General features: G+C 49.7%; 1 protein-coding gene across 5 annotated transcripts in view; it reads left to right on the forward strand.

Moving 5' to 3' along the window:
- GRAMD1B (GRAM domain containing 1B) overlaps positions 1 to 12,869 on the forward strand; it is a 115,685-nt gene that overhangs the window by 59,119 nt on the left and 43,697 nt on the right. For 2 of the 5 annotated variants that reach the window (XM_084221620.1, XM_084221624.1), the window contains exon 3: positions 11,579 to 11,789. In XM_084221620.1, coding sequence (XP_084077746.1) covers positions 11,579 to 11,789 — 211 coding nt within the window. Of the gene's footprint in view, positions 1 to 3,097; positions 3,233 to 6,701; positions 6,786 to 11,578; positions 11,790 to 12,869 lie in introns of those variants that run through there. The other 3 variants (XM_084221621.1, XM_084221622.1, XM_084221625.1) reach the window with 3 other exon arrangements.

Consider the following 12,869-nt stretch of genomic DNA (forward strand, 5'->3'; position numbering starts at 1 on the left):
TTTGAGCCTTTGTGTGTTCCAGATCTGAAGCAGCCATTATATTGAATTGATCTCAGCATTTGGGTCAGTGTATCTCATGTGACTATTGAGAAATAGCATCTGTTCAAACCTTAGAATTCATCCAGACTAAACATATCGACATTTGTGGAGGCTAAGAATTGTCTTTTTAACTATTTTCTCACTTTCTGGAAGACAAAAAAACCACTGAAAGATCCATAGGCCGTAAAACAAAATGGGACCATTCAGATATCTCATTCCAAGTGCTGTTGAATGCAAAGTGTGAGGCTTGAATTGATTCTGGTTGGAGGTGCAGAACAGCGTTTGGGAGAACACAAACCCTTGCATAATAATGTTTGCCACAGATGGGTAATTGAGCCTTGAATTAGTTACAGTGGTTAGTTTTGTTTGCTTCCCAAAATAGGTTTCTCTTGTCTGCTCAGGCTTCATCCAGCTCCAGCTTTCAGCATCTCCAGCTGATACCCAGTGGGATCAAACCTGGATTCCAGGTGAGCATTTGAATTTTGCCATCCCTTGGCCTCTGGGCTGTGCTGGAAGGATTCAGTGCCACTGCCTTTAGTGCTGGTTGCTCTTCTCTGGGTTCATCCGGGTTATCCACTCACTGGCCCTGCATGCAATCCTGCACAGGGTGTTTCAGTGGGAGTCCCACCATCCTCAGGCACAGGGAGTGGGAAAATTTCAATTTGAAATGCCATTTCCTTGAAGTAAATTACTAATTCTCCAGCTGGCAAACTTTGGGAAGCATTTGGAGCAGCAAAACTGACCTCAGGCTGATGGATGCAACGAACTTATTAGAGCAGTGAATTCATGTGCACCTAGGTGTAATCTCTGAGTAATATAAAGGTGATGGTAGTGTTGTGGTATCCAGACAAAGGTGTGGATGGTGGTGCTGCTTGCAGTTTAAAGTCCTGTGCAGCCTTTGAATCACACTGATCTGAGCCTGCTGGAGCACCTCCTGCTCCCACTGCTGTTGATTACAGTGGAATGATGGATAATCAGCCTTTTGGGAAGATGCTCTTCTGGGAAATAGCACGCAAAGCTGGGGCTGATTGTCAAGAGAAGAGAAAACGCTCAGCCCTGGGTGTGGAAGGGGCAAAATGCCACAAGAGCAGCAAAGGGCATTCAGGGTATTTACAGCATTCAAGGAGCAGCTCCCTGTGCTGTCATCACAGCATCCTGGGTCCAATAATTCAGTGTAATTCCACACAAGGACACTTGTGCTCAAATCAGGGGTGTTAGTGCAGTTCCAGCTCAGTTCTGCTCTATTTCCTTGCACACACAAGGCCTGATTCACACACTGAGAGGCAAAGTGCAAGCTGGGTGATTGCTTTGCTCTCTAAAAACCCTACACCTTCATCTTTATGGTACTAAGAGGGATTTATTATCCCTTATTTGTTGTATTGAGAGGGACTGAAGCCCATCTCCTTATTCTGGAATAAAGATGTCCCCAAGCAGGTTTGGAGGGATACAGTGTCCTAATGCTGAAAAAGCTGTAAACTTTGCTTGATTATGTTGCTTTAAAAATCCCAGGCCTGTTTACACATGGATAAGCACGGCAAAAGAAACAAAAAAAAAAAAAAAAGAAACCAAATTAGCTTCCTAGACGGAGCCGGCTAAATTGAGTTGAGGTCACCTTAACTCTGAATGAGCGTTGTTTAATTCAGCTCAGATAATCCACGTGGCCGCTTAATTAGGGTTTAATTTTCCTGCCTGTTCTTGCTCACACGCTTTGAAACTTTCTCCCAGCAGCGCGTGTGTGCGGCAGGGAGGACAAAACACAATGTTTCCAACCTGTCGGGTTTTAACTCCTGGGGTTTTGTTGATGTCCTTGGAAAGCGTTTATGGTTGCTTTTCTAGGGGTTCCTCGGTGGTGATGCGAGCGGGGCGTGCAGGGAGGGAGGCGGGGAGGGCAAACACGACATTTCCAACCTGTCGGACTTTAACTCCTCATTTAAATCCTTGAAAAACCTTTGGGGGCTCTCTTTGGTGGGGGGGATGCAAGCAGGGTGAGCACGTTAGGTAAAACGAGGAGGGCAAACAGGACATTTCCAACCTGTCAGACTTCAACTCCTCGTTTAAATCCTTGAAAAACCTTTGAGGGTCTCTTTGGTGGGGGGTATGCAAGCAGGGTGAGCACATTAGGTAAAACGAGGAGGGCAAACACGACATTTCCAACCTGTCGCACTTTAACTCCTCATTTAAATCCTTGAAAAACCTTTGGGGGCTCTCTTTGGTGGGGGGGACGCAAGCAGGGCGTGCACATTATGTAAAGGGGGAGGACAAACACAACATTTCCAACCTGTGGGATTTATAACTCATAGTGTTTTTCCAAGCCTTTGTAAAGCCTTTGGGGGTCTCTTTGCCGGGGTGATGCGAGCGGGGCGGGCTGGGGTGGGCACATTCTGTAAATCGAGAACGAACACAACATTTCCAGCCTGTCGGATTTTAACTCGTAGTGTTGTTTAAATCCTCGAAAAGCCTTTTGGGGTCTCTTTGCCGGGGAGATGCGAGCGGGGTGGGCACATTGTGTAAATAGAGGGCAAACACAACATTTCCAACCTGTCGGATTTGTAACTCAGCGTTCTTTCAAGCCTTTGTAAAGCCTTTGGGGGTCTCTTTGCCGGGGAGATGCGAGCGGGGCGGGCTGGGTTGTGCACAATATGTAAAACGAGGACAAACACATTTCCAACCTGTCGGATTTGTAACTCAGCGTTCTTTCAAGCCTTTGGGGGTCTCTTTGCCGGGGAGATGCGAGCGGGGCGAGCTGGGGTGGGCACATTCTGTAAATCGAGAACGAACACAACATTTCCAACCTGTCGGATTTGTAACTCGTAGCGTTTTTTCCAGCCTTTGGGGGTCTCTTTGCCGGGGAGATGCGAGCGGGGCGGGCAGGGGTGGGCGCATTATGTAAAGCGCTGCGCAGGCGTGTGCGCCGAGCGTGTGCGGCCGCACCGGGCAGCATCACCGGGGGGACGGGCATGGGCACGGCCGGGGCCGGGGCAGCGTGTCCGGCGGTGCCCGCAGCGCCGCGGTGCCCCTGAGAGCCCCGGCAAGGGCCGTGCCATGCTGCAGGAGGTGAGTACCCTCCCGGCTGGCCGCACGAGTGCATGAATGAATGAACCCCATGAATGCCGGGCGATCCCCAGTGAATTCCGCCTAGCTGCTGCTGCTGCCGCTGCTGCCGCGCCGCTCCACGCTGCCGAATGGCTGCCAGGTTAGTGCTGTCGCTGTCACACATGTGTCACACGCAGGGCTCGGCTCTGGCGGCTCCTCCATCGCACACAGGCGCTCTCCGGGCAGATTAAAGCTGGAGTCCATGTTGGTTGCTGCTGCTGCTGCTCCTCTGCGTTCGGGGGGACTGGAAAGCAGGCGGCGTGACATCATGGTGCAGAGATGCTTCGTTTCTCTTCCTTTCCGCGGGCTGATCCATTTTTAATTTTCATATTATTATTTTTTTCCCCTCTCCTTGTTGTCTCCCCCCCCACGCACGTGCCCTGCCTCTCCTGCAGGGCGGAATTGCTAAAACAGCCTTTTCGATTGTTCCAAACAATGGCCAAATCTGATTGTTTGGGTTGGGGTTTTTTTCTTTCTTCTTTATTTTTTTTCACCCCACCCCAGCTTTCATTCCCCTCACCCCTCCTCGTTTCCTGCTGTGTCCCCCATCCCCCATTCCCACTGTCCCCCATTCCCACGGGGACATTTATTCCTGCCGTAACATCTGGGTCCGGGGAAAGGGGGAGGCAGGAGGGGGTCGGGGTGGGATGCGTCACGGAGCTGCTGCAGGAATATGGTTGGATTTGTTTGCCCATGTGCTCTCCTGCCTCTACAAGGGCTCGTGGTTCCGCTCTGCCTTCCTCTCCCGGTGTTTGTGTATTTGCACTGATGGGGAGAGGCAGGATTTGGTTTGTGCCGCTTTTTCAGGCTCTGCTCCAGAGTCTATACAGGTGGCTTTTTGTTTTTTTAATATTTTTTGGCAAGGGAGAACAGTAGGAAGTGAGGATTCATTGCACTGTGTGTGTTCATAGACAGGGAGAATCTGCTGAATGCCCTAAAAAAAATAGCTTTTTCTTAGACTACTGGTGGCTGGCATTGTCCTGTGCATCATGGAAATGCTGCTTCAGAAAAGAGAATCTATTCCTGTTCCCTTGCTCCATTAAATCACATGCATCAGCAGGAGAAGCTGGTAGATTTAGGATGCAGCTTGTGATTTTGACTCAGTAGGATGGAAACTTCAAATCCTTGGGATGCATTTACATTTCCAGCAGTGCAATAACTCAGAACCCCCAACATTCTTTTGGAGAAGCCCCTGGCTGGTAAACAGCTGGATGGAGCCCACATCTGATGAAGAGCTGGGTGAAACCTCCATTTGATGAAGAGCTGGGTGAAACCCCCATCTGATAAACAGGTGGATGGAGCAGGAGAGGATCTGTTAAAGGGGGGACAAGGTTGAGCTGGGTCCTCAGGACAGAGGGCACTTTGTGGCCTCTCTGGTTGTACCTCGGGGCTGGGCAGGGCTGGAGCAGAGCAGGGTGGATGCTGCACCGAGGGGATCAATCAGAAATTGTTGATTGTTATTTTCAGAAAGGTAACGGGAGGAAACATCAAGGGCTGAACAAAGGGAAACGGCTTTGATGGCAGCTTTGAAGATCACAACATCTTCCATTGACTTGTGAGGCTGTGCTGACGAGCTGTGGGAGTGAGTGGGACGATGCAGAGCTCCAGCTTTGTCTCCTGCTCCTGCTGCACAATGTCCCTGCCCGCCCCCCTGCCTGCGGGGCTGCTCCCAGCCTTCCTCGGAGCCTTCCTCAGGCTCACCCCCACCGGGGTTTGTCAACCCTGGACCAGGCTGGGGTGTGCTCAGGGGGACAATGCTGGGCTGGGGATAAAGCCCCTGCAGCCTTGCTGGAGTTACAGCAGGGGAAAAAGTGTCTGAGCTCTTCTGGAGGGAATCTGGGAGTTGCATCACACCTGCATCCCCACCCAAAATTGGGCCTGGGTGTGCAGCACCGGCTCTGGTGCTTTATCTCACTCTCCCTTGGAATAAAGCACAGGTGACAGCAGCATTGCACATCCCCAAAACCCTGAAAGATTCTGATGTTAGCTTGGAAACGACAAGGATTAAAATAACCAGCTTAGATTTATTTTAATTTCTACTTTTATCCTTTGAGCTGTCAGGTTTTCAAAACTTCGCTCACATCAAAGATGGTTGAACAGTGTCTGTTGTTGTTTTGTTTATTTCTTAAACAAGGATTGCGAGCTCGAGTTCCAGCCTTGGGGATGTTGATGGAAGCCTCAGACATTGCAATTCTTGCTGTTAATTACCAGAGCTGTTGACTTTGTGGTGGGGAGGGGAGGAAAACAAAGCCTGGATCTGTTCCTTCTCGGGAAGTCCCACTGCAGAGTGGTGACCTGCAGGTGACAGTGCTGGGGCTGTGTCTGTCACCTTCAGGGGGATGTGAAATTCTTATTTTCTGCTGTTTCCCCTTCACTGCTTCCCAGATTTCCATCATACTTTGTTTTATGTGGCTCACCTTCCTTTGGAGCAAGTGGAATTACAATAATTTGTGACTGAGGGAGGGTTTGGGGTGTGATTTATGACCTGTGGGGGTTCCCCTGCCCATTAATGACCCTTTCCAAGCTGTTACTGGATTTATTATCAAGATCTCTCTTGTTGCTTTTCAGAATCATTTTCCAGCTTTTCCTTGGGATTTTTGCAGCCACTCCAAGCAGGAAGGGAGAGGTTTCTTCCAAGCTGGAAGGGGGGAAGTTTCTGTGAGAGATGAGGCCGTTTGTCCATGGGTCTGTCTCCAGTGGTAACCAGGATCGGGTGATCCACGGGGACAATGCCGTGGTTAATAATGCATCTGCCCATCCTCGCACTGCTGGCTCTGGGCAGAAGGCAAATTCCTTCCTAATGCTTGCAGTGATTTGCTAATCCTCTGAGGCATAATAATTGCATTAATTTTATTTCATGAATATGTAAACATGTGATTGGATGCCACGGGAGGACAGCATTCTGTGAAATGTCAAAATAGACAGAATAAATCTTAAAGAAAGCTGGACTTTCCTGCTAAAAAAACATGCAGAAGGCAGAATATTTTTGTGATTCTTTTCAAAGCACTTGTCACAAAACACTCCTTGGTTTCTGCACAGCCCTGCAGGTGTCATTGCTTTTTTGACTTATTGCTTTCTCTTTTGTCTCTCTTGTTGGGAGATGTAATAGAAATATAACATTTTGTTATTGCTTGTAGAGGCCCAGGGAATTGCTCCAGGATCTGTGCAAGTTTTCATTCTTGGATTATCAATTTGAAGGGAGTGTAGGTTGGTGATCAAAAGTTGTTACCATCTGCTTGCTGTTTGGGAGACTGCATAATGAGCTGCTGAATCTCCTCGTTTTCCACTGATGTCAGACTGGATGGCAGAAAAGTATCTTTGTAGGCGTCTAATTAACCCCTCTAATAGCTGTTTCTGGGGAGAATTAACTCTTTTCAGTGCCACAGCCAGGCCTGAGGTGCCTTCTTGACCTTTCTGCTCTCTTCCAGTTCTGTGCTGCCCTCGAGGATCTCCTCTGGTCTCACTCAGGAAAGTGTAGGCACAGGCTTGGCTCTGCACAGCCCATGGATTTCAGAGAGAGAGAGTTCAATATGTGCTTCAATATGTGCATCTCTGCTGCTTTGGGGACATGCTGCTCAGCCCTTCCAGAGCTCAGCTCAAACTGCAGCACAAACCCCAATTCTGGGCCTGGGAGAGCTCGTTCCCAGGGAGAAGTGAGTAATTGCAGGATGACTCTTGGAAAGCAAATTCTTTGGAGAGCTGAGGGCAGACTTGGAGGCCTTTAAGCTTTCCAGATCAGGGCTTGCTTGAGGGAATCCAAGGGGCTTAGAAATGTGCTGCAGGGAGTGGTGTGGGTGGTGTTTTTCTGCCCCTGAGAAGCTGCTGGAGGTCACAGCTGAGTACCTGAGCTTGTTTAGCCGAGCTGCTCCAGTTGCAAAATTCTTCCGTCCTTTTCCTACCTGTGGCTGAATTCTAACTCCCACCCTGCAAGGGGCAGAGCCAAAGGGGTTTGCTGTGCTGAGCTGTGTCACAGGGGCTGTGACAGTGCCCTGTGGAGCTGGCTGCTGGCTCCTGGGGCTCCTCTGGGGGAGAAGTGCTTGTGTCAGTCCCAGGGGTGGCTGTGATTTCAGAGCTGCTGGATGGACAGACTTTGGTGTCATCCATGCAGGATTCATTCACCAGACTGCAGCAAGGGCAGGTTTCTCGTGGAGTTCTCCATGAAAGCTTTGTAAAAAGCTCCTTCATGGTTTTAGGAACACCAGTCTTAACTGGTGGGATGCCTTCCCCAAAGGGACTGCTTGGTGGGACTCTGTTTGTCACCTGGTTCAGAGCCTTACAGGGAAGGTTCTGTTGGAGGAGGAAATTTGGCCCTTCTGTGTCTTGCCTGGTGTCTCAGGGGCTGCTCTGTGCGTTGCCAAATGTTCTTTTTCATCAGCTGAAGGAAAGCTTGTAGAATCCCAGCGTGGTTTGGGTTGGAAAGGCCCTTAAGCATCACCTGTCCCATGGGCAGGGACACCTTCTGCTGTTCCCAGCCTCACCCTTGGAATTCCAGGGATGGAGCAGCCCCAGCTTCTCTGGGCACCCTCTGCCAGGGCCTCCCCACCCTCACAGGGAACAATTTCTTCCATTTATCCACCCTAAATTTCCCCTCTTTCATTCTGAATCTATTACTCCTTCTCCTATCCCTCCAATTTCTGCTACAAACCCCTCTCCAGCTCCAAGACACTGGCAGGCTACAGATTTCTTTTGCTGCAGATTATTGATGCTTTTTTGTCCACATCTGAGCAGAGTTTGGCCCCTTCCCACCCACACCACTCTTGCTGATGGTGTTTTGATGAGGTTTTTTTCCTTTAGGGACAGCAAGGACATAAACCAAGGAGACAAACCCAGCCCTCTGTGCTTTCAAATGCTCTGTGCAGAGGTTTTCACCCCAGAGCAAAGGGGCTGCTGCTTAGGTGGGCTTGTTTGTGTTCTGTCCCTCACTTAATCTGTCTCACCCACTGAAGGCTACTCTGCAGGGGGATGTGAGGCCCTGAATGCACTCTGGGCAATTAGGTCTCTAAAGCGTGATTTATTACAATTATTTTTTTTTCAAAGTGGGTCAAGCCGTTTTGGCATTTCAGGCGTTGATTCCTGGTTCAATTGCAGCCCTGGGTTGCCATGGCAACTGCAGAAAGCGTTCGTCATGGCTGTGCTTGGGCTGGATTCAAACTGCAGGGAAGGAGCAGGAGCAGGGAGGGCTCGGAGGGGCTCGGGGCAGGGGCAGCCCTGTGCTCTCTGCACCCATCCTCGCTGGCATCAGCTAACAGATCCTTCATTTTCTCTGTCTGTGGAGTCCTTCATGCCACAAATACTCAGATTTTCCCAATTATCAGGAAATTCAGCCCTCCTGGGTTTGGTATTTGTGCCAAAGAAGGAGCCCTTGATGTTATTTTTACCCCCTTATTTCTGCAGAGGTGAATATCCACATGCCCCATACATGATAGAGGTGGATGGATTTAATTTTTTAGACTAAAAAATGAGTCCTTCATGTGAGAAATATTCAGCATTTCACAGCTATCAGGAAATAGGAGGGAAATTCAGCCCTCCTGGGTTTGGTATTTGTGCCAAAGAAGGAGCCCTTGATGTTATTTTACCCCCTTATTTCTGCACAGGTGAGAATCCACATGCCCCATACATGATAGAGTGGATGGATTTAATTTTTTAAATTAAAAAATGAGCTTGTAAGACAGAATCTGCCCGGGGTTGTGCTTGGCAGAGCTGGCACCACAAATTGTGGCTATGGCAGTGTGTGAGCTGGGCAAAAATAAAATTGCCAGCTCTAAGCAATGATCTGAATGCATCTAAATGATCTAAAACATCTAAGCTGGTGCAGCTGCAGTGCTTGGGCATGCTGGGCTATGACTACAAACCCACCTTGAGGAGCTCTGTAAGACCATAAAAAGACTAAAATAGCCCCAAATTTGCAGCATTTTTCATCTTGAGTTTCACCTGTACCCCGGTTTTGAGCTGCTCATTCTGAGCTTTCATTGAGCAGCAGCAAAATCTCACAAGTGCAAAATGAAAGCAAACAGAGGCTGGGCTGAATTTGGCTTGGGCTTTACAGAGCTGTTCTAAACTCAAGCTCAAAGTGAAACTGAACTTGCACGAAGTGAAAATGAGACGGGTTTGTGTGTGGTAAACTCAGGTTTTGCAGAGCTGTAGAGGATAATTAGATGTGTTCACACAGGTTTAGCCAGTGAGGTGCTGGTCAGGGACAGTGGCCTCCAGTTCTTGCCTTGTGTTTTTGGGGACCTCTCACAGAAACCAGCTTGTGTTGTCTCAACAGCAAGCTGGACCAGCACAGCCTCAGAATTCAGAGGTTTTAACTAGAAGTCTGCTTTTCCTGCAGTCTGTAAAAATGGTGATTCAGAAGCAATTCCATCTCTGGGACTGCTGCTGATGAACTTGGAGTGACCAATATAGCTCTGCTGGGCTGCTAAAACTGAGTTTAGCAGGAGCACAGACCAGGTGAAACACCCATTTTGACTGGATCAGCTGAAAATCTGTGAAGGAACCTGATCCTTTTTAATACTTCAATAAACTAAGAAATCCCTGATAATTTTACTTCATGTTATACCTAAACTGTGGCAGGCAGAGCTGCTGGGAGAATGCTCCAGATCATTTTCTGATTTGTCTTTTGCTTCAGTTATTATTTGTGGGGGGATTAAATCTTGAATATTGCTGCAGTGGTTTAGCATTCAATATCCTTGTCCAGGGAAAGGGAGGGCACAGGACAAGGTGATGTGACAATATTTCCCTTGGGGATGTGCCATTGCTCCTGGTGAGGAGCCCCAAGCCAAGGGGGATTGCTGTGGAGCTGCCTTGGGGTTTGGGTGATATTTGAACAGCTTTTTATTGCTCTATATTTCTCTTCCTACTGAGTAGAAATAGGTAACAGAGCAGAGTTTAACTTCATCCAGCCTGAAATAAAATTCCACACTTTCTAGGGGTGAAAACATCTCCTCAGGGGCTCCTGGGAAGCTCCAGCTGCTGTTCCTGCCCCGTGCCAGCTCCTAGGAAATCTGATTCTGGCCCTGTTTGCATAAGCAGCTTGGCTGGGTGCTTCCTGCAGGCTGCTCAGGGAAAGTTTCATCACTTGTGCCTTGACACAAGCAGTGAGCAAACAAAGGAGAATTTACCAGGCCAGTTCATCCAAAACCAAACCGAGCCAAACCTGGGCAGTGTGTTGCACTGGCTGCTCGTATCCAGCTAATGCTTGTAAAATGCTTTTGGCATCTTCAGGGATAAGGAGAGATGGATATGGTTTTTATCTAGGAATTAATGAAACCTCAGGCATGTGTTCAGCTCCTCTAGCTTTTCAGGGAGGAAATGATCCTTTTGGAGTACATTGCATTATTGTGATTGTTGGGTGCAATTTGGCTTTAATCACAGCCCTTAAGAGTCTGGCTGTAACAACTCCTTTAATTCAGTCCCTTGCAGTTGTAATTCCTCCATCCTTTCCCTGCTGTCAGATGTTTGGTGTTGCTCATGAGAAAACAGGCTCCTGAAGAAGTCAGCACAGATGCAATCCTTGCACCAGGCTCCTCTGTGACCTGCTGACTTGGGCAGCACAGCTGGAAAAGCCTTGAGGATGTCTGGGCTGGTCAGAAATAGATTTGACTCCTGAAGGAAATGAGTGACGGAGGGAAAAATGGGGGTAGTGTCTGGGATTTTGAAGAGTCTGGCAGGAAGGAGAGGCACCAAAAGAGAAGGAGCAGTGAGGAAATCTGAGTTTTCCTGTTCTGTGTTAGTTTGTACATTGCTGCCTGGCTGATCTAGGTGCTGGGGCATTTGCTGAGGAAAGAGAATGAGAAGTTCCATTCCCCTCATAATTTCTGTAAAACTCTGAAAGGCCTTGCTTTTCCCATTGTGAAAAAGGAAATTAATTTTTAATTTTTTTTTTAATCACAAAGGCTTTTGGGTCACAGCAAACCGTTTTCATGCCCAGCTCTAACTGGTGTGGGAAAGGATGGCTCTGTACAGGAAGTGCTGCATTGAATGTCATCACCACTCCCCTCCCAGAGCCCCGGGGTTTCTGGTGCTCTTTGGTGGGGTGTTTTCTGAAAGGTGTGACCCCATTTTCGTGCATCCTGTGGAGAAGAGCTGCACCAGTGAAGGAGGGGCAGAGCGAGGCTGTGTTGAGCGCACGCTGACACCTCTCTCATTCTTCAGCACGCACTTGATTTCTCTGAGCTCAGATCATTTGAAACTCCGGGAGCCCACGGGAGACAACGAGTTCCTTCTCATGGGCATTGCTCTGTGGGCTTGGAGGGTGGTTGGAGAAAGGCACTGCCAGCAGTTCCTCTCCCTCTGGTAAAGGAGAACTGCCCGAACCCATGGGGAACGCGGGGTGCGACCGCTCAGGAAGCAGCCCTGCTGTGTGTGGCTGCTGCCCGGCTCGGGGTGCAGCTGTTCCATTCTGGGGATGCTCTAACCCTGCTCTCTGCCCTCCCTGTGCCCGCAGTACCGCCAGTAACTCCAACCGCAGCACGCCCGCCTGCTCCCCGATCCTGCGCAAACGCTCGCGCTCGCCCACGCCGCAGGACGCCCCGGGGGACGCCATGGTGGAGAAGGGCTCCGACCACTCCTCGGACAAGTCGCCGTCCACGCCGGAGCAGGGCGTCCAGAGGAGCTGCTCCTCGCAGTCCGGCCGCAGCGGGGCCAAGAACTCCAAGGTGAGGGCGGGCGCGGCGCCGTGGGGACGCGTGGCCGCGCCGCCTTTGTCCTCTGTCTCTTCTTCTCTGGCTGGTTCCCCTCCCTCTTCCCCCGTGGGGTTTCTGGGGGTCCTCCTCACTCGGAGTCCTCACCTGGGGCAGACTCAGCGCAGCTCTGAGGTCCTGTTTTCTCTAGGTCCTCTTTTCTCTAGGTCCTTTCTCTCAAAGTCCTGTTCCTTGGGAGGCTCTGTGAGAAAACACCAGGGCTTTTCAACACACCTTGACAATCAGCTGTTGCATTTTATCACCTGGATCATGAAATTAATAAGGTTTCCCCTGTGAAGGGTCTGTGCATTTCTTATCCAAGCCCTCTGAGATCAGTTCAAATTGCACAGAACCGCTTCTCCAGCCCTCTGCCCATCTCTCCCATGGCTGCAATGTTATGGCTGGCTTGCCCAGGGTAGCTGATATTTTAACCAGGAAGGTTTTGTGTGTCTTTGGACAATATTAGAAACAGCCTTGTCTTTGCTGTGGAGGAAAAGAGAGTTTCAGGTTTGGCTCTAGGTTTTTGTGTGAGGAGTGGGGCCTGGTAAAACACACACGAGAGCCTGGGGTACCAAATAAACCTTTGATGATAACCCTGAGATCAGCGATGTGTCAGCTGTGTTTGCTGACACACTGGTGTTTGCCCAGATTTTTGGAGTGAGATGTTTCAGCCTGAATAATTTCACAGGCAGAACTCTGATGGCTTGTATGAAATGAATTGTTAGATCTTTGCCTGATTCATTGCTGGGTTGTGTCACAGACAAGAAATCTTCACCCCCTCCCCTTCGTGGCCGCTCAGCAGAGGGAACAGGACTCAGTGGCCCACATTCTGATCTCTCTCCACTCTGGGGGCAGCCTGTGAGCTCAAAAGAGGGGGGAAAAGGGTTTTTCAAGCTGAATCATTGGCGTTCTGAGGTTGCCCTTGAGGTCAGCCTGGCTTCCTGTGCACGCAGTGACCTACAAACCCCGTCCCGGTGACTCCCTCCGCGCGGGGCTGCCAGCACTGCGTTCCCAAGGATGCCGTGGGGTGGGAGGCAGGAGGATGCAGGGCACGCC

The sequence above is a fragment of the Fringilla coelebs genome, assembly GCF_963513975.1.
Source record: "Fringilla coelebs genome assembly, chromosome: 25".
Classification (NCBI taxonomy): Eukaryota; Metazoa; Chordata; class Aves; order Passeriformes; family Fringillidae; genus Fringilla; species Fringilla coelebs.